Source organism: Hylobates moloch, unplaced genomic scaffold, assembly GCF_009828535.3.
Source record: "Hylobates moloch isolate HMO894 unplaced genomic scaffold, HMol_V3 SCAFFOLD_15, whole genome shotgun sequence".
Lineage (NCBI taxonomy): Eukaryota > Metazoa > Chordata > Mammalia > Primates > Hylobatidae > Hylobates > Hylobates moloch.
In genome coordinates, this window is record NW_026652290.1 from 70,988,266 (window position 1) to 71,009,799 (window position 21,534).

The window sequence follows — 21,534 nt, forward strand, 5'->3', positions numbered from 1 at the left end:
TGTGGTTTTGCTGTGTTGCCCAGGCTGGTCCTAAGCTCCTGGGCTCAAGCAATCTCCTGGGCTCAAACCATCTGCCTGTCTCAGTCTCTCAAAGTGCTGGGATTATGGGCGTGAGCCACTGCACCTGGCTCCCAGAGATAATACTTTATGGTATCTACTTTTTTCTTTTTTTGTTTTGTTTTGGTTTTTTTGGGGACTAAGGTCTCACTGTTGCCTAGGTTGGAGTGCAGTGGCACAATCTTGGCACATTGCAGCCTTCGCTTCCCATGCCCCACCAATCATCCCACCTCAGCCTCCTGAGTAGCTGGGACTACAGACATGTGCTACCACACCTGGCTAATTTTTGTGTATTTTGTAGGCACGAGGTCTCGCAATGTTGCCCAGGCTGGTCTCAAGCTCCTGGACTAGAGCAATCTGCCTGCTGTGGCCTCCGAAAGTGCTTGGATTGCAGGCATGAACCACCATGCTGGGCCTGTTTTATTTCTTTTTCCTTGAATGATTATGTATTTTTATTTAGTTATATATGTTTATTTTGAGCCTTGCTTTATAAATATTATATTCCATTCCATATTCTACTAAAGGTTATTTGAAAACACAATTTTAAGTGACTGCATTATAGTCTAAAGTATGGGTGTCTAATCTTTTAGCCTCCCTGGGCCACATTGGAAGAATTGTCTTGGGCCACGCATAAAATACACTAACGCTAATGATAGCTGATGAGCTTTTAAAAATTGCAAAAAACCGGCTGGGCGCGGTGGTTCACGCTTATAATCCCGGCACTTTGGGAGGCCGAGGCGGGCGGATCACAAGGTCAGGAGATCGAGACCACGCTGAAACCCCGTCTCTACTAAAAATACAAAAAATTAGCCGGGCCTGGTGGCGGGCGCCTGTAGTCCCAGCTACTCTGAGAGGCTGAGGCAGGAGAATGGCATGAACCCAGGAGGCGGAGCTTGTAGTGAGCCGAGATCACGCCACTGCACTCCAGCCTGGGTGACAGAGCGAGACTCCGTCTCAAAAAAAAAAAAAAAAAAAAAAAAATTGCAAAAAACCTAAATGTTTTAAGAAAGTTATGAATTTGTGTTGGGCCACATTCAAAACAATCTTGGGCCACCAGCTGGACAAGCTTAGTCTAAAGGAATAAGCCACACTTTAACAAGCCATTCTCATACTAGACTTACAGATTTTTTTTTCAGGAAATTTTGGAAATTACATATGTGCATTTGGCTTTTTAAAAGTTTTTTATTTTTGGAGAGTCAGGGTCTTGCTCTGTTACCCAGGCTGAAATACAGTGGCAAGATCATGGCGCACTGCAGCCTCAACCTCCCAGACTCAGATGCTCCTCGTGTTTCAGCCTCCCAAGTAGCTGGGACTACAGGCACGTGCCATCAGACCTGGAGATTTTTTTGTAGAGACGGGGTCCCCCTGTGTTACCCAGGCTAGTCTTGAATTCCTGTCCTCAAGTGATCTTTCCTCCTCAACTTCCCAGAGTGCTAGGATTATAGGCGTGAGCCACAATGTCTGGCCCATTTTGGCATTTTGACTTTGATATTCTGAATTATTATTATTATTATTATTTTTTGAGGCAGGTCTCTCTGTTACCCAGGCTGGAGTGCAGTGGCACAATCTTGGCTCACTGCAGCCTCCACCTCCGGGATTCAACTGATTCTTCTGCTTCAGCCTCCCGAGTAGCTGAGACTGCAGACTCCTGTCACTACACCCAGCTAATTTTTGTATTTTTTAGAAGAGTCGGGGGTTTTGCCATGTTGGCCAGGCTGATCTTGAACTCCTGACCTCAAGTGATCTGCCTGCCTCAGCCTCCCAAAGTGCTGGGACTACAAGTGTGAGTCACTGCACCTGGCCTGAATTATTTACTCAAGATAGTATTGCTAGATGAAGGATTTTTATTAATTTGTTATTATTACATTTTTAAATATGTATAATAGAGATGGGGGTCTCACTCTGTTTCCCAGGCTGGTCTTGAACTCCTAGATTCAAGTGATTCTCCTACTTCTGCCTTCCAAAATGCTGGGATTTCAGGCATGAGCCATGGCACCTGTCTTTCTGTCTTTCTTTCCTTTTTTTTTTTTTTTTTTTTTTTTTTTGAGATGGAGTCTCCCTCTGTTGCCCAGGCTAGAGTGCAGCAGTGAGATCTTGGCTCACTGCAACCTCTGCCTCCCGTGTTCAAGCGATTCTCCTGCCTCAGACTCCCGAGTAGCTGGATTTGCAGGCGCATGCTGCCACACCTGGCTAATTTTTATGTTTTTAGTAGAGATGGGGTTTCACCATGTTGGTCAGGCTGATCTTGAACTCCTGACCTCATGATCTGTCTGCCTCGGCCTTCCCAAGTGCTGGGATTACAGGCGTGAGCCACCGCGCCCGGCCAGCCCACTGTCTTTCTTATGATTAAAAATTAAATCATTTGATTAATACACTTCAGGGCTGTGAGGAGGAAGCAGCTGGAAATGCTATTGTATTATCTTTTACTCTTTTTTTTTCTTCCCTTGTGGGAGGATGGAACAAAATGACTTGTTATCCATATATTCTGGATGGTTGAAAGAAATATTCTATATCAATCACGTTCAATCGTGGCTATTTACCAGGATTTTCAGATATTTTGGGACACCTAATAGTAATCATTAGTCCTAAAACCTAATCTGAAAATTAACTGGAAAGAGGGAATGGACCATCTGTAGATACAGTCTAAAGTAGGGTTTTTGAACTTAAGTGTAAAGGAAAGTCAAACCAGAGTAGTCTAAAAAATGAAGATTGGTAGTCTGCACTCTAGCACTCCAGGAATTTATTTTTCATTCACCTTAAAAAAAAGACAAGACAGCTTTACTGAGATTTAATATTCCTAGGATTTTTGGATCCCAAGAATAATGCGTTTTAAAAGTTACCCTGCATTGTTCTTCTTCTTCTTTTTTTTTTTTTTAAATAGACATGGGGTTTCACCATGTTGCTCAGGTTGTTCTTGAACTCCTGAGCTCAATTGATCCTCCTGCCTTGGCCTCCCAAAGTGCTGGGATTACAGGTGTACTACGCCCTGCCTTTTTGCCCATTTTTAATTGGATTATGTCTTTTTCTTACTAGTAATTTGGATATGAGTTCTTTGTCAAATATATGTATTTCTGGGCTTTTTACTTTTAATGGTGTCTCTTATTGTGACTAGAAGTTCTTTATGATAAAGACCAATTTATTAATTTTCTTTTTATGGTTAGAACTTTTGTGCCTTGTTTTTTTTTTTTTTTTTTGAGACGGAGTCTAGCTCTGTCACCCAGGCTGGAGTGCAGTGGCGCAATCTTGGCTCACTGCAAGCTCCGCCTCCCGGGTTCACGCCATTCTCCTGCCTCAGCCTCTCCGAGTAGCTGGGACTACAGGCGCCCGCCACCGCGCCCGCCACCACGCCCGGCTAATTTTTTGTATTTTTAGTAGAGACGGGGTTTCACCGTGGTCTCGATCTCCTGACCTTGTGATCCGCCCGCCTCGGCCTCCCAAAGTGCTGGGATTACAAGCGTGAGCCACCGCGCCCGGCCTGTGCCCTTTTAAAACAAATCTCTTGCACCATATTTTGATAAATGCTGAGATAAGAACCAGTTGCTGGTTGGCGAGCAACTGGGGGAAATAGAAGCTTTCTGAGGAGTCCCTCCAGAATCTTTAGATTTGTCAGCAGCCCTAGGCTTTCCAGGAATCCCCCTGTTGGTCTCTTTTTATAGTATTAAAATTTGAGCTTTGTTAATTTTATGTCCCTAACTAATGTTAAATATACAGTTGTCTGTCTACTGCAATGAAAACAATGGGCAGTAGCTAAGTTACTTGAGTGGCTTGGAGCAAGGGCCCCCCAACCCCCAGCCCAGGGACTGGTATGGGTCTGTGGCCTGTTAGGAACCGGGCTGCACAGCAGGAGGTGAGCAGTGGACAGGCGATTGGGCATTACTGCCTGAGGTCTGCCTCCTGTCAGATTAGCCGTGGTGTTAGATTCTCATAGGAGCTCATACCCTATTGTGAATTGCCCGTGCAAGGGATCTAGGTTGTGTACTCCTTATGAGATTCTCCCTGGTACCAAAAAGGTTGGGGACTGCTGGCTTAGAGTACAGTGTTTCTCCAGTTTTTCTGCAGAAGTATCCTAACCACAGGGGAGAATGAATGCATGACTCCAGGGGCATCTGGAATCTTTTTGTTTGTTTGTCTGTTTGTTCGAGGCTGAGTCTCTCTCTGTTGGCCAGGCTGGAGTACTCTAGCACCATCTCGGCTCAGCTGCAACCTCCGCCTCCCGGGTTGGAGCAATTCTCCTGCCTCAGCCTCCCGAGTAGCTGGGATTACAGGCGCACACCACTATGCCCAGCTAATTTTTGTAGGTTTCATCATGTTGGCCAGGATTGTCTCCATCTCTTGATCTTGTGATCCGTCTGCCTTGGCCTCCCAAAGTGCTGGGATTACAGGCGTGTAGTAGAGACAAAGTTTTACCATATTGGCCAGCCTAATCTCGAACTCCTAACCTCACGTGATCTGCCCACCTCGGCCTCCCAAAGTGCTGGGATTACAGGCGTGTAGTGGAGACAGAGTTTCACCATATTGGCCAGGCTGGTCTCGAACTCCTAACCTCACATGATCTGCCCACCTCGGCCTTCCGAAGTGCTGGGATTACAGGCGTGAGCCACCAATGCCTGGCTGTCATCTGGAATCTTGACAAAGGCCTGAAGCAGCCACTGAAAGCAGGGAATTTTTCTTTGATGTCTTCTGTCTTTATCTTAAAAATGTGTTCCAGTTTTTAGGGAGATGTTTGTTTTCATTTAAAATAACATTTTAATGATTCTAGCTTTTGCTCCTAAATTTAGAGTGAAATTGAGGGAGGCGTCAGAAGGCTGTATCATTATGCTTATTCAACAGCCCAAAATAATAATATCTTTGGGTGTAGGATCTTTTGTCTTCACTAATCTATGTGCGTTACCATTTTAGGGTGTTTAAGAAACTTTCATAATAATTATGTTGAGTATCCCTTGTTTGAAATTCTGGGACCAGAAATGTTTAGGATTTTGGATTTTTTTAGGTTTTGTAATATCTGCATCATGTTCTTACCGACTGAGCATCTCAAATCCAAAAATTAGAAACTGGAAAACTCCATGAGCATTTCCTTTGAGTGTCATGTTGCTCAAAAAGTTTTGGATTTTGGAGGGTTTCAGATTTTCAGATTAAAGGTATTGAACCTGTACTGGCAGAGCTAAAACAAGATGTCAGGTCTCATTGCTCCTCCCTCTATATTTGCTGGTCTCATAGTACTAATGTGAGATCGTGGGATTATACCTTGAAATGACAGAAAAGAGCTGAATAAATTCAGACCAGCTTGAGAAAATAAAAATGAGTTAGTGAACCAGGAATTTTGGAGAATTTCTGGAAGATAAAAAAGCAGTTAGATTCCCTAACTTTAGAAATTAAATGTAAGTGCTGGGTGCAGTGGCTCACTCCTGTAATCCCAGCACTTTGAGAGGCCAAGTCGAGGGGATCACAAGGTCAGGAGTTTGAGACCAGCCTGGCCAACATGGTGAAACCCCATCTCTACTAAAAATAAAAAATTAGCCGGGTGTGGTGTTGGGCGCCTGTAATCCCAGCTACTGGGAGGCTGAGGCAGGAGAATTGCTTGAATCCAGGAGGCAGAGGTTGCAGTTAGCCGAGATCGGGCCACTACACTCCAGCCTGGGTGACAGAGCAAGACTCTGTCTTGTGGGGGAAAAAAAGTTAAATGTAAGTTTAATTTTGATCTCAGGTACTGGGGGAGTGTTAAAGATCTTACGAGGAATACTAATGCTCTTTTTCCCGTTGATTTATGCATTTAATAAAATGACCCTCCTCCAAGGGTTTTATGATTTTAAGTATACAGTAATTTATTTGGATCAGTTACTTCTGAATTCTTAAATATACTCTGATTTGTTGTTCTTGGGTTTTGGGACACCTTTTTCTTTTCTTTTCTTTTTTCTTTTCTTTTCTTTTCCTTTTCCTTTTCTTTTCTTCCCTTCTCTCCTCTCCTCTCCCCTCCTCTCCTTTTCTTTTCTTTTTTGAGACAGAGTTTCTCTCTTGTTGCCCAGTCTGGAGTGCAATGGCGCGATCTTGGCTCACCGCAACCTCTGCCTCCCAGGTTCAAGCGATTCTCCTGCCTCAGCCTCCCTAGTAGCTGGGATTATAGGCATGTGCCACCATGCCCGGCTAATTTTGTATTTTTAGTAGAGACGGGGTTTCTCCATGTTGGTCAGGCTGGTCTCAAACTCCTGACCTCAGGTGATCCGCCCACATCGGCCTCCCAAAGTGCTGGGATTATAGGCGTGAGCCACCGCGCCTGGCCATTGGGACACCTTTTTCTTAAATTTGCTTAAAGTTAATGCTTTTGATTACATTGTTTATAGTTAGAAATTAAAAATGTAATTTTGGATAAAATATTAAATTATTTTTGGTAGTAACCTAATTGTATTGTAATTATAAGTTAACTGTTAGAAACAGTACAAGTTATGTAACCTGTTTACAATAAGAGAGCAGTGTTTTAATTGGTCATTAGATGTTGATGATAACTCAGTTACCATAAGATACTTATTTGGCAATCTGTTTTTTTGTTTTTTTTTTTTTGAAGACAAGATCTCACTCTGTCTCCTAGGCTAGATGGAGCGTAGTGGCGCCATCACAGCTCACTGCCCTCTTGACTTCCTGGGCTCCGGTGATCCTCCCACCCCAGCCCCCGACCCGAGTAACTGGGACCACAGGCGCACGCCATCATGCCTGGCTAATAATTTGTATTTGTTGTAGAGATAGGGTTTTGCCATGTTGCCCAGGCTGGTCTTGAACTCCTGGGTTCAAGCGATCCTCCTGCTTTAGCCTCTCAAAGTGCTGGGATTACAGGCATGAGCTACTTTGCCTGGCCTGGTAATCTCTCGATTGAAGTACAGAACAATTCTTTACTGCATAATAGTGAGAATAGATGTAAAATAATTAACCATCAAAGACATTTGAAATTGTTACCACACCTATTTTAAAAAATTGTCATTAAAAATAAATATGAAGTTTATCTTAATTTTTAACTGTACGATACAGTATTGTTAACATATATACATTGTTGTACAACTTTTTAAATTTTACTTGACTGAAACTATACCAATAACAGCTTTCCATTTCCCGCTCCTCCCAATCCCTAGCAGCAAGTATTCTACTTTCTGTTTCTATGAGTTTGATTACTTTAGATACCTACACAGTATTTGTCTTTTGTGACTGGCTTATTTCACTTAAGGTTCATCCATGCTGTAGCTTATGACTGGATTTCCTTCTTTTTTAAGACTGAATCATCCTCATCCACTGGTTCTAGCTGAAGTATGATGGGATCATTCTCCTGGCAAATAAATTCCTGTTTCTATCCAGAAAACCAATAAAAAGTTTTCCATGAAATGTTAAAAAAAAAAAAAAAAAGACAGTAATCCATTGTGTTGTATATGCCACATTTTCCTTATCCATTCATCCTTCTGTGGCCATTCAGGTTGCATCTACATCTTGGCTTCTATGGATAATGCTGCGTTGAACATGGGTGTGTCATCATACCTATTTTTAAAGGGTATATCTTTTTTTCTCTTGCAGATACATTCGACTTTATGGGAGAAAATTTAGCAAAGAAGATCATGTTCTTTTTATTAAGTTATTATATGAGCTGGTATCAATTCCAAAACTGGAAATCAGCATGATGCAGGGATTTGCCCGCCTTTTGATCAACTTGTTAAAGTAAGTCTATTTCCAGAGGTTTCTGTTAAGGTTTGTTTGTTTCTTCAGGGTTTTAGGGAATGAGGACTAAGTGCTTTTGGTAAGAAGACCAAGTCTCAAATTGCCAATTTGGAAAATGATTGCAAAAAACATTTTCTTAATTTTCATCAAATGTGTTAATTAACCTTTTAGTTAAAATTCCATCTCTTCCATGATGTGGTCTCTTCTCTAGCACCCATTGAACTTCCCCTTTTATAGATTGTTAAGTCCCTTGAGAAGACAAGACAAAGATCATAGATTCTTTTGCTTACTCTGAAGCATCCAACTCAATGCTGGAAACATTAAATATTCCATAGTGTGGGAAAACATGAAATTCATCTGCAATAATGGTGACACAAATTTAAATGCCCTCTTTTATCTGGTGCTCTTTGAGGTCTGAGCAGCAGCAAGAATCGGGTGCATTATTCTTCTTAATGCTATGTTCTGCTAGTGAGTGGCCGTGGATGGGGAAAAGCAAAACCCACTGTGATGAGCAGCAATGTTTAACTGTCCCTGTGTAGTGTGTGTGGTATACACACATCTGTGCACATATGCATACATAGGTATTTATTTTATTTTACTTTTTAGGAAAAAGGAACTTCTTTCAAGAGATGATTTGGAGTTACCCTGGAGACCACTTTATGACATGGTAGAAAGAATATTATATTCCAAGACAGAGCACCTAGGATTAAATTGGTTTCCTAAGTAAGTGTTTCCATTTAAAGCACTTATTTGGGAATACTTGGGGTTTTTTAGGGGAGTGATCATGATTGAAAAATATTGGGTTGTTTGAAAGAAACAAGCAGATATTTTAATGTGCCTATTTGTGTGTAATTTGACTCCTGAAACAATTCATTGCCCTCTATTAACCTTATCTGAGGCTGCATCTCTCTTGCAGATCATTGACTTCTTGCACCTACATCTTGCCTCTTTGAGACCTAATTTTTTGTTTTATATTTTCTTCTGAGTTTATATAATACAATATCATCTGCCCTTTTTTGGTTAATAGTGATTTCATACTAGACTGACAGGTATCATTTCTGTCCAGTTGTGGTCTAGCTTTAAATTTTCTCAGTTTTAGCATGTTTGGCTTATCATTCTTTTTTTTTTTTCTGAGACGGTGTCTCACTCTGTCGCTCAGGCTGGAGTGCAGTGGTGCGATCTCAGCTCACTGCAACCTCCACTTCCCGGGTTCAAGTGATTCTCGTGCCTCAGCCTCCCGAGCAGCTGGGATTACAGGCATGCACCACCACACCCAGCTAATGTTTGTATTTTTAGTAGAGATGGGGTTTTGCCGTGTTGGCCTGGCTGGTCTCCAACTCCTGACCTCAGGTGATCTGCCTGCCTTGGCCTCCCAAAGTCCTGGGATTATAGGCATGAGCCACCACGCCTGGCCTCTTCAGTGTTTTTGTTTGTTTGTTTTGTTTTGAGATGGAGTCTCGCTCTGTTGTCCAGGCTGGAGTGCAGTGGCATGATCTCGGCTCACTGCAAGCTCCACCTCCCAGGTTCACGCCATTCTCCTGCCTCAGCCTCCCGAGTAGCTGGGACTACAGGTGCCCACCACCACGCTCGGCTAATTTTTTTCTGTTTTTAGTAGAGACGGTGTTTCACCATGTTAGCCAAGATGGTCTCTATCTCCTGACCTCATGATCCCCCTGCCTCAGCCTCCCAAAGTGCTGGGATTACAGGCGTGAGCCACCATGCCCGGCCTTTGTACTCATTTCTTGAAGAGCACCATTCTCTTTGCCTGTATTAATTTCCTTTTCCTTTTTTATAAATTAAGTCTTTAAAGACTTCTGCGGTTTTCTTAGTCTTAGGCATGTCTACATTATTTCATTATGTCTTGTTAAATTCATTTAATCTATGATTAACCCTCAGCCTTTACTTAGGTCAACAGTCTTTGTCCCTTACCATAGAATTTTTTGAAAATGAGTGCAGATGGCAAATGTGAAATGGTGTAAATGGAAGAGGTAAAACATGATCTACAACTTAGGTCCTAATTGGTTTTTGGACAGTTTTGGACAAGTAAGGTGGTTAGAAGTCATTTATTTCTTGAAAGTTTCATATGTTAAAACAAGCAAACTCATTTCAACCATAAAGATAGCAAATTTTATCATGAAATAGAATAGTGCATTGTGCAAGTATGCTTTTACCAATATTTGTTAGGTTTTCCTCCCTCGCTCCCTTCCTCTCTCCATTTCTTCCTTCCTTCCTTCCTTTTTCAGGGTTGCTCTGTTGCCTCCTAGGCTGGAGTGCAGTGGCAAGATCTTGCATCACCACAGCCTTGACCTCCTGGGCTCAAGCAGTCTTCCCGCCTCAGCCTCCTGAGAAGCTGGGACCACAGGCATGTGCCACCATGCCCGGCTAATTTTTAAAATTTTTTATTTGTAGAGATAGGGTCTCACTGTGTTGCCCAGCCTGGTCTTGAACTCCTGGGCTCAAGTGATCCTCCTGTCTTGGCCTCCCAAAGTACTGAGATTACAGGCATGAGCCACTACACCCGGCCCCAGTATTTGTTAAGAAAACTCAAAATTGAATACAAAAGCTTTGTAAATATTCCTTTTGGGTGTTATTTTTGCCACAGGGACCATGGCCTATGCTGGTTTGACTGAGACTTCGTTAAATAAGAGGTCGGGGAATTTCTTACTGGCTTCACCATTTCAGATGAGATTGGGCACGTTCAGGGCGGTATGGCCATAGACAGGCTTCACTATTTCATAGATCTCAGGGACCTCTGAACTGTGTTCAGATCAGTTATCCTTCTGAGATTTTTCTTGCTGATAATTTTGGCTGCTTCTGAAAGTATTTTGTAAATGAAAGGAGGAGGTAAGGCAGTTTCTTCAGTGATACCCTGTTCTTCAGTATGCCTTCTTACTTGCTGCTTCATAACCAAGCATCCTACTTTCCTGCCTTAAGGGTCTACCTTTGCAAAGGCACATGCTGCTTTTAAAGTCCTGTGTGGTCATTAATAAATATCTGTGGCTTTCCTCTTCAGTGATAAGAGCTGTTTGTCTGGAAATTTTCTATTAGTATTGGTCAGTCAGTGCTTATTGATTGTGTTTACAATGTCTCTTCCTAAAGTGTCACATCATCCTTGTCCTTAAAAGTTTTACCATGGCTGTTCTTGATCTTTTGAAGAGACATTGTGACTGAAACACAGCACTGACTCTCAACTCTTAACAGACTCAGTATTTCATTTTGTAATTGTGATTATTCTAAAATAAAATTTATAAATCATATAACCTACCTATACTCATTACCTACACTGTGACAATTTTGAGTTTTTTCATCTTAGATATATTCTGCCACATTTTGAAACAGTTTTGTCAGCTGACTACATGTGTTCATACTATTTTTAGAATGCTATTTTTATAATCAAAAGTGAAAGATTGCTTAATTTGTTAACTGTCTTTCAAATTTTAAACTCATGTGCCTTATGTTTTTGTCCTTATTGAAATCACTGCTTATAGTGGCATGTATTTCAACATGATTTTAAAAGCTAGTTCTATTGTTGGAAGCAAAGATTATCAACTTTCGTCTCTTCCCTTGCTCTTTACCTTTCCCATCCTTTCTTCATCCGCTTTCCTATCCTTGTTTCCCTCTTTTCTTCTCTTCCTTCCTCCTTCTAGCTTTCTGTCTGTCTTTTTGCCTCTAGGGCAAAAGACCCTTTTTAGTCTCTTTATCCTCATCTCAGTCTACTTTCTACTGGAGAAAGAATTGGTAGTGTTCGTTATTCAATAGAAGAAGTAAAATTGGAAAGGAGATGAGTGTGAACTAATTGTTAGCGATATAAGAATTATTATTTACTTTATAAATGAAGCTTTTGAATCTTAGGACATGGTTTTATTTTATAAAACAATGTCCCATACACTTATTTTGAGTAGCATATTGCAAGTTATAGTATAGGCAACACACTAATGGTGTTGCTACTAACAACATATGGGAGAATTATGCATAGGTATGCTTTTACAAATGGGCACAAACAATTCATATTTCAATTGCTATGTGTATAAATTTGTTTATTTAGTATTACCACTAATTTGGTTTTTGTGGGTGGTAAAGGTTTTCATATTTGCATCATGAGTAGCTTGGGCCTACATAACTTGTTTACTACTTTTTAAAATTTATTTTTAAAAGTATCCATTCTCTTTTACATGTATTGTTCTAAGGGTATCATATAGTGTTATATTTTCATTTTTTTCGTATTAATCTGCCTCTGGAGAACCAATTTGATATTTTCTTTTTCTGGTATTTGTTTATGGCATTTGTTTCTCTATTGATTTATTAAAGAGCTATTTGAATTGGTGCTCTTTAAGATACAGTTAAATCCTTTGTCCTCAGCTCCCCACACTCACCACATGGAAATGACATTTTCCAGACCTCTGTTTGGGGTTTCTTGGCATATGTGGCCATACTTAGGAGTTTAAATTACTACCAGCAGCTCATGGATGATCTGTAGCTACAAAATTTAATATGATAAACAAATAGTGAGAACAATTTCTCCTAAAACCTGTTGAAATGTAAAAGATTTTATGGTTGTAAACCATAATTATTAATATGATATTTACAATTATTTTTTAGTGTAGTATTTGAAGAACATCCTATTTATTTTAAAAATATTCTTTTATTTGGAAATTTAAAATTTTAACAAAATTCGGCTGGGCATGGTGGCCCACACCTGTAATCCTAGCACTTTGGGAGGCTGAGGTAGACAAGACCAGCCTGGCCAACATGATGAAACCCCATCTCTACTAAAAATACAAAAATTAGTCTGGTGTGATGGCGCATGCCTGTAATCCGGCTACCCAGGAGGCTGAGGCAGGAGAATCGCTGGAACCCGGGAGGCAGAGGCTGCATTGAGCCAAGATCATCCCACTGCACTCCAGCCTGGGCGACAGAGTCAAACTCCCATCTCAAAAAAAAATTTACCAGATTTTATTAATGATTTTGATAGTGTTTCTCACAAAAGTTGTTTCTGTGCTACAGTGTTCTTTCTTTAAACACTGATCTTTCAGAAGCGATTTTAAAAAATAGTTCAAGTTGATCAGGCTTATTGTCATTTAAAACAATTATGCATGCTCTTTTTACATGAATGGTAAGGATTATTATAATTTCTCAACACTTGCCATAAAGGTATACTCTTTAAAAGTAGTTTTAATGAAAAGTCAATGTTAATGTGCATCAGCAAGGAAAATGCTATACTTATTATTTATACCTTTTTTTTTTTTTGAGACGGAGTTTTTTTTGCTGTTGTTGCCCAGGCTGGAGTGCAGTGGCACAATCTGGACTCACCGCAACCACTGCCTCCCGGGTTCAAGTGATTCTCCTGCCTCAGTCTCCTGAGTAGCTGGGATTACAGGTGTGTGCCACCACACCCAGCTAATTTTTTGTATTTTTAGTAGAGATGGGGTTTCATCATGTTGGCCAGGCTGGTCTCGAACTCCGGACCTCAAGTGATCCACCCGCCTCGACCTCCCAAAGTGCTGGGATTACAGGTGTGAGCCACTGCGCCTGGCCTATTTATACCTTTCTTTATGGTGAAATTATCTTGGCCCTAATTTTGAGTGAAGTGGCTATGAAAAATGACTACTTACTAGTTTAACTGAGCAATCAATATTAGATTTTGAAGGTAAGATATGAGATGGATAATGTCTAACTAACTTACGGTGGATTTGTTTGAGTTTAGAGAAGGCAAGTAAAACTGACTTCTGGATGAAGTGCCTGGCACAGGTTTAAGAAAAACAAATACTGTATAAACAGTTACCATTAAATTATAAAGGGATGAAGGCAGATATATACAGAATAGTACATCATTACAGTTAACCAGTTCATTTATGAAAAAGCAAATATTATTCTGAAGTTAAATTTTAGTTCAAGAACTGTCAAGTGAAAACTGCAAGTACTTCTGGCTATGAGCAGTCTAGTTTACTCTCATCTTGAATATATCATTTGCTATACTTTTCCCTGGTTTAGAAGTGAATATTGTCCTGATAGAGCCAAGGAGGCAGGAGGCATAAGTCTCCAAGTTTATATGAGTTCACTGTCTCAGTAACTGGAGGCGAAGACTATTGGTTTTCCTCAGGCTTATCTGCTAATATTTGACATTTACTTTGTTAATGGCATCATAAGGAAATCGAGGTCCAGAGAGGAAAATTCACACAGAATCATTGGTTGAATCTGGAACAAGAGCTTAAGAACTGGGTAAAGAACTCACTTTCTACCCTTAATAATAGGGTGGCAGTTGGGGAGGAATTTCCTATTTTGATGTGATTTCCTAAATCATAAATTAGTAGCTACTCAGAGGCAGTAAGAGCAAAATAAGCACAAAATTTTAATTCTTAAGGAAATTGAGAATACAATTTATTATGGCTAAGTGTGAAATAATAATTAACATTTATTATCCTAAATTCTGGGCCATATACCTGCTTTCTATACATTATCTCATTTAATTTTTGTAACAGCTTTATGAGAGGTAGGTATTATTGCTCATGTTGATGAGGAAACAGCTATAATACAACTAGGAAGTAGCAGAACTGAGACTCAAATTAAGATCTGTCTGACTCTAAGCTCCAACTGTAAACCATTATATGCACTACTGTGGCTTTCTTTTTCAACCTGACATGTCTTTTTCAACCTAACGTATCTTTTTAAAGAGGAAATAGGGTATAAGAAAACCCATCCAAAGCTTAGTTACTCTGATTTTGATTTAAAAAGAAAAAAAGTGTTTTGAATTGTTATCACTTTAATATTATACATTTCCAACAGTTGGAAAGTATTTAGTGATTATTCACGCTCTCTAAAAATTAGTGAAATGTAGTTTAGTAGCATCTAGCCTTAACCTTTTATTTTATTTTTAAACAGAAACATTGTTCCCTTCATCTTGAGAGATTACAAGAATCACAAAAGGTCACTATACAGATATCACAGGTTAGAGAGATTGTACCCTTTTCTGGATAAACATCATAAATCCAATGATACAGGCTTTATATATAAGAAAGGGTTGAAATTGACTTTATTTAGAGTAACTAAATTGCATTCCCACATACCCTAATCCTCTAATAAGTGAAGTGATTCCATCAAGTGTTATAATTAACTTCCTATTCTTCTGAAGCGTGAAGGGAACTGGAGAAAACATGTAGCTTGCAGCCTTTTGTGACTTGCTTTCTAAAATCATTTATGACATTATGCGAAAGTATGTTGGTATAGCCAAGGTCCTAAGTGAAAACAGCAGGTTTTCTGTGTAGCACAGAACCAATAAAATAAATGTAATGTTAATGAGAACACAAACATTAGTACTGATAGAATTATGTATCTTACGCTCATTTGCATGGATAAACAGTTTACCATTTTAGAATTACCTTTTAAAAATCTACATTTAAATTGAGCAATTTAGTTTAAAATTAGATGACTCTTTAAACCTTAGCTGTTAATTCTATACTTTGTTACTAAAAGAAGACCCAAGATCTGTGCTTTTTGTTACTCTGATATAAAATTTTTATTATTACAAATCAATAGACAGATAAGTATAAATATATATGAGCAGATGGCTTTTTTATAAGCACTTTGGAAATGCCCAGAAATAAAAATCATAGCCGTGGTCTTCAAGGAGCTTTAAACATAGTTGGATAGAAGTTTGCCCTGTTTTTTTTTACTGGGCAAACTTAGATATTCTCTAAACTGTGTTTTTGAATTGCTTAACCTTTTTATAAGAAAAAGAAGAACCTCCCTTTCATGATCAGAGACAGTGCTTATTGATGGCCCTTTGGCCATGTAGTTTCTTTTTTATTTTAGAAGTCATCTCATGAGTTGTAACCTAGTTGCCTCTTCAGTTAATTTTTCTCTGGGTAGTTTTGAAATTAAAGAGGATTTCTACTGCTCCAAGTAATGAGATTATAGTTTTCCTCTCTTGGTTATGTAATATGTTGATTATTTTTGATGAGTTTGCTCTCTGTTATTCCTTGGAATTTCTTTGCAGATTAGTTCTGAAACTTTCAGAGAAGTTGGATAGACTTCTGGACTTCTTTTTTTTTTTTTTTTTTTTTTTTTTGTTGCGGAGTCTTCCCTGGAGTGCAGTGGCGCAATCTCGGCTCACTGCAAGCTCCGCCTCCCAGGTTCATGCTATTCTCCTGCCTCAGCCTCTCCAAGTAGCTGGGACTACAGGCGCCCGCCACCACGCCCGGCTAATTTTTTTGTATTTTTAGTAGAGACAGGGTTTCACCGTGGTCTCGATCTCCTGACCTCGTGATCCGCCCGCCTCCGCCTCCCAAAGTGCTGGGATTACAAGCGTGAGCCACCGCGCCCGGCCTGGACTTCTTATTTCAAAAAGCTTAATAAGAAAGTGTCAGGTGGAGACATTGCCTGAAAGTTACTCCTTTCCTATATATATATATATATATATATGTATTTAAATACATATATATAAATTTATATATGTATTTAAGTATATATATATAAATTTATATATGTATTTAAGTATATATATAAATTTATATATAATGTAAATTTTTTTGAGATTTGGGGAATTTTATTTTTACTTGTACATATCATACTGTAAGTAGTCACACACGTATTTTAAAATTCCAGCTCATAATTACCTAGTGCTCCATTGTTTGTTTGCATTTGACTGCTTGACTGTGATCTAGTAAATACTTAAATATTCCATTCTGGTCATGTGTTTAAACCAGTACACATTGGCCTTTTTATTAAAAAAGAAATGTTGATTATAAATTCATATACACATTTTTATGTTGGTCTCCGGTATTCACTTGAGGCAACTACATGTTGTAAAGTAAGTTATAATTTTTATTGTTACTTGACTAACTTTATAAGTATCTGCTCAAAGAGATGCTATTGTTCTTTTTGATAATTGTTTCTGGCCGTAAAGTGCCTTGGAGGGTTATCGAACTCTCATCAATTGGTTGTGAAAGCTAATTTCTGATGGAAATACCCAGATTTTGGTCTGTCTGCTGCTTGTGTTTTGATGTAAAAGTATTTTAGTAAAAATTATTTGAAGTTTTAAGCTACTGTGTTGATAAATATGGTGTGTGGTCATTGCTGCCTACCTTGTAAAGACTGAAAACAATTTGTTGTTTTCCCAGTGTAACATTTTTTTCCCTTTAGTTCATACCAGAGACAGCAAAATGAGGGCAAAGGAAAGAGTAGATGAAGGAGTTTAGGTAGTTAATCCTTGCAGTTCTGCCTGTATGAAAGGGAAGGCTTAATTATTACATATAAACAAATAATACCTGAATGTATGAGGTTATCTTAGAGATATTTATTAATTGAATTAGATGTGTTCTTAAAATACACCAATCTAATTATCAAATGGCTTTCCCCCCCAGTTCTGTAGAAAATATTCTCAAAACACTCGTGAAAAGCTGCCGACCGTAAGTAGCTTCTCAATTTATAAAGCCTCTTGTTGTTTCTGTGGGCTTTTCCACATCTTTAGTATGGTTTGACGAGGAAATGAAAAGTACAAATAGTTCGTGACATTGTGATGTTAGTCACTGAGCACAACATACCATTTCCAGTTCGTTAACTGAACTTCTCAGATTTCATTGAGAAAATTAGAAATTTTAAAGTCATTCATTGTAAAGTAAGAATACCATACTTTACATAGAATTATCTTTATTTGGAAGCATTTCCTAGAGTATTATTATTTGTTATTCAGATAAAAATATGAGTAATGCCAAGAAGGTGGTTCATAACTTTTTTCAACTGTGTTCTGTAGAATATTTAAATATCCCATGTTCTTTTCTTTTTATTTCAATATTTTTTGTAGAGAGTGGGGCCTTGCTCTATTGCCCGGGCTGGTCTTGAATCCCTGGCCTCAAGCAGTCCTCCCACCTTGGCCTCCCAAAGCATTGGGATTATAGGTGTGAGCTGCCACTCCCAGCCAATTATCCTATATTCATATGATTAAAGATGAGTGTGGATAACATTTAATTTTAATTTTTTTGGTTGTCTTTAATTTTAATTAAAGCTCAATTTTATGTACTTGAACTTTTTTTGTGTTGTTATCAAGTTATTCTAAGACTGTTTAGATGATAATGGAATCAGTGAATCCTTTTTGGTGAAAAGCCATGTATTATATGCTTGTAATACTCATCTTAAATACATATTTAATATATCAGATATTTATTGCTGACCTTCTGTATTACTCAATGTTGGGCAAATGTATTTTCGGAATATGAGATATCTGTCTCTCAAGCAACTTAAGGTTCACCATTGAGTCATAAACCACCAATGAACAGTGTCATTTTGTGCGAGGCAGTTAGCCTCTTGGCCTGTGTTTCCTCACTGGAAACTTGATTATCACTTCAATACTTACTGGCTCATAGGTAATTCATAGAACTCCCAAGTTTTTATTTTGGATTACAGGATTAACAATTGACTCAGAAAACTTAAGAAGGAGAATTGATCCTTGATATGTGAGATCTTTGAAGGTAGAGCACAGTTTGTTTTTGTTTTTTTAAAATTCCAACCTGTTACACAAGGACCTGACATATAAACGCTTTGTGAACTCAACAGTAGTATTCTTAGAAATATAATTTTATTTTTCACATGAAAGATTGCAGTATGATTTTAATTAACACAAGTATACGAAGATATAATAGTATTAATAATATGATGTGTGCGCCAAGCCTATAAGTTTATTTGAAAGAGTTTCCCAACTTATTTGGAAAGAATCAGAATTTTCCATATGCTGTTTGTATTTTAAACCTCTTAAGGCTGGTTGCAGTGGTGCTCTCCTGTGGTACCAGCTACTTGAGAGGCTGAGGTGGAAGGATCACTTCAGTTTAAGAGTTTGGGTCCAGCCTAGGAAACATAGTGAGACTCTGTCTTTTTAAAAAAAAAAAAAAAAAAACCCGTTAAGGTGTATTTAGCAGTTATACATGTATCCTCTTTATTTACCTTCATTTTGTGTGTATACGCACACTTTGGATTTTAATTTTGTAAATCTACTCCAGGAACACTCCTGCCCATTTCATACAGTTATGGAATATCACAGCCTGTAGACCAGATCATCTCGTCCTCTCATATAGGGGAGGACTCTGTGTTCCAAGGAAGGTAAATGGTTTATTCAACATGCCTAGGGATTGCTGGGCTGATGTTCTCTTTCTCGTCTACTGGTAATCCTTTTCCTAATTAGACTGGATTCTTTTTGACAAGATTTTTTTTCAATTGCTGTTACATAGCACAAAGGAAGTAAGACAAAAACTCTGTTTAATTTTGTAGGTAACTTGAGTGACTTGTATTTTATCTGAGTTTTATCAACTTTATAGTGTTTAGAAAAATTCCCTTAGACAAGAGGAGAATTTACTTTATCCCAAGTATGATGGGGAATTTTTTTTTTTTTTTTTTTTTTTTTTGAGACAGAGTCTCACTCTGTTGCCCAGGCTGGAGTGCAATGGCGCAGTCTTGGCTCACTGCAACCTCCATCTCCTGGGCTCTAATGATCCCCCAACCCCCGCTTTCTGAGTAGCTGGGACTACAGGTGTGCGCCGCCATCATGTCTGGCTAATTTTTTGTAAAGACTGGGTTTTGCTATTTTGCCCAAGCCAATCTTGAACTCCTGGGCTCAAGTGATCCATTGACCTCGGCTTCCCAAAGTTCTGGAATTACAGGCATGAACCACTGCGCCCAACGGGGGAATTTATTTTAGTATTGTGAAAATGTGTGTTAGTTTGGACATTTGTAGACTGTGTTACATCCTATGACATATATTCTCCTCCTCCCCCAGCCTTTTGTTCAGTTATATATATTGCTGTTGTGGAGCTTTTAGCCAGTAATTAGATACATGAAAACCTTCTTTTTTTATTAGATATTTTCCAGCAGATGCCACCGCTGAGATGCTAGAAGAATGGCGACCTTTAATGTGCCCTTTTGATGTAACCATGCAAAAGGCCATCACTTATTTTGAAATATTTCTTCCTACCTCCCTTCCTCCAGAACTTCATCATAAAGGTTTTAAGTGAGTATATGCATACCTTGACAAATTTCTAAAAATACAGCAGGAAATACAGATATAGAAACTAGTAAAGCAATAACAAATAGAAAAATTGTTTTGCAAGCTCAGCCATTATTGTACTTCAAGTTTATTATACTTGAAGTGTGTTAAGGCTAAAACGGTTTTAAGATTGAAAGTAAAGAGATGACACCCAAATAAGATGAGGGCTTTAAGAAATTAAGAGAAAGAAAGAATTGTCAGAAGGAGTAATAACAGGAAAACAGATAAAAGGAGAAGGGCAGGGAAAAGGAAGTAGAAAATTGAAAACAATTGTTAAATAAGAATGGACAGTACTTAGTAATGAAGCAGAAGTTTAATTTGTGAGATCATATTTCTTAAATAAATCAGGAAAGGAATATTCAGACAAGAAATACTCCTTTGTTTTATTAAGTTTATAACTTCAGTATTGTTTTTTCTAGTTACATAGTTATCAGTAAGAATAATAGATTATAAAAAAGACAAAGCATACCTGGCATTGAACCACTTTAAAATCATTTGCTATTCATAACAACATTTTTCTTCTTTAGACTTTGGTTTGATGAATTAATTGGCCTTTGGGTTTCAGTGCAAAATCTCCCACAGTGGGAGGGGGTAAGTATCCGTTTTTCCCTTTTTCCTCCTATAGTTTTTTTTTTTTTTCTTTTTTTCCCCCCCATACTTTTTTAAGTTGGAGATAAATATTAATAGATCATTTGGTAAGTAACTTGAAGTTACTCAGGACTGGCTGTTAGCCATGTTGTGATCAGTTTCTTTTCAATTTTATATATTTTATTTGTTGTATTCTAACAAAAGTATACATTTATTTTGGTTTTATCCATATTTAGAGTATAAGCATGTATTGTAAAATGCATAAAATGTAAGATCCTGTTGTTTGTTTTCTTTAGTATCTGTACTATCATGGTGCTGGGCATATAATGGATATTTTCAGCATATTTGTTGGATTAAAATTTCCTTTTCTGTATTAATTGTGGATGGTGCTTTGTCATTTTTCTTTTTAGAAGCATTTTAACTGCAGCTGATTTTAAATGTGTGACATGAATCAATTTAAATTTTTGAATTTAAATTGGTTTTTAAAAAAAACAAAGTCATAAACTATCTATTTAAGTAGATTGCACTAATGATTGCCGAAAAGAACAGATGGAGGTGGGGTGTGACTATGACACTTAAACAACAACAACAAATTTATTAACTTTGTCCTTTTTGTTTACTTTCAGCAACTAGTAAATCTCTTTGCTCGATTGGCTACAGATAATATAGGGTACATAGATTGGGATCCATATGTACCAAAGGTAATTAACATTTTGGGGAAAAAAATTTTAAAAAATAAACCAGGCATGGGGTGGTAGGCGCCTGTAATCCCAGCTGCTCGGGTGGCTGAGGCAGGAGAATCTCTTGAACCCAGGAGGCTGAGGTTGCAGTGAGCCAAGATCGCACTATTGCACTCCAGCCTGGGTGACAGAGCTAGACTCCGTCTGGAAAAAAAAAAAAAGAACATTTTGAACATAAATACAATAGCGCCGACAACAATTTTATGTCGTAAAGGAGAAAACGTTTTTTCTATGCCAATTCCAAGTGGCACATAAAATTGTCTTTGATCATTAGTAAAAACATATATAAATAATTTACAGGGCTGGGTCCAATTACCTTTTCAAAATGTAATTAGATCATATTAAGGTATGATAAATGTGTTTTCTTGTGCAGGATATGAACTATGAGTGTCAAAGTAATTTGGAAAGTACTAAGTGTATTATCGAGAG

The 21,534-nt window shown here is 38.4% G+C and overlaps 1 protein-coding gene across 9 annotated transcripts in view; it reads left to right on the forward strand.

Annotated features, from left to right (window-relative positions):
• Positions 1-21,534, forward strand: part of PSME4 (proteasome activator subunit 4) — a 134,637-nt gene that overhangs the window by 15,465 nt on the left and 97,638 nt on the right. For 4 of the 9 annotated variants that reach the window (XM_058428429.1, XM_058428428.1, XM_058428430.1 and 1 more), the window contains exons 2-8: positions 7,609-7,749; positions 8,356-8,472; positions 14,629-14,694; positions 17,109-17,153; positions 19,592-19,741; positions 20,305-20,368; positions 20,992-21,066. In XM_058428429.1, coding sequence (XP_058284412.1) covers positions 7,609-7,749; positions 8,356-8,472; positions 14,629-14,694; positions 17,109-17,153; positions 19,592-19,741; positions 20,305-20,368; positions 20,992-21,066 — 658 coding nt within the window. The remainder of the gene's footprint in view (positions 1-7,608; positions 7,750-8,355; positions 8,473-14,628; positions 14,695-17,108; positions 17,154-19,591; positions 19,742-20,304; positions 20,369-20,991; positions 21,067-21,534) is intronic. The other 5 variants (XM_032177001.2, XM_058428432.1, XM_058428434.1 and 2 more) reach the window with 4 other exon arrangements.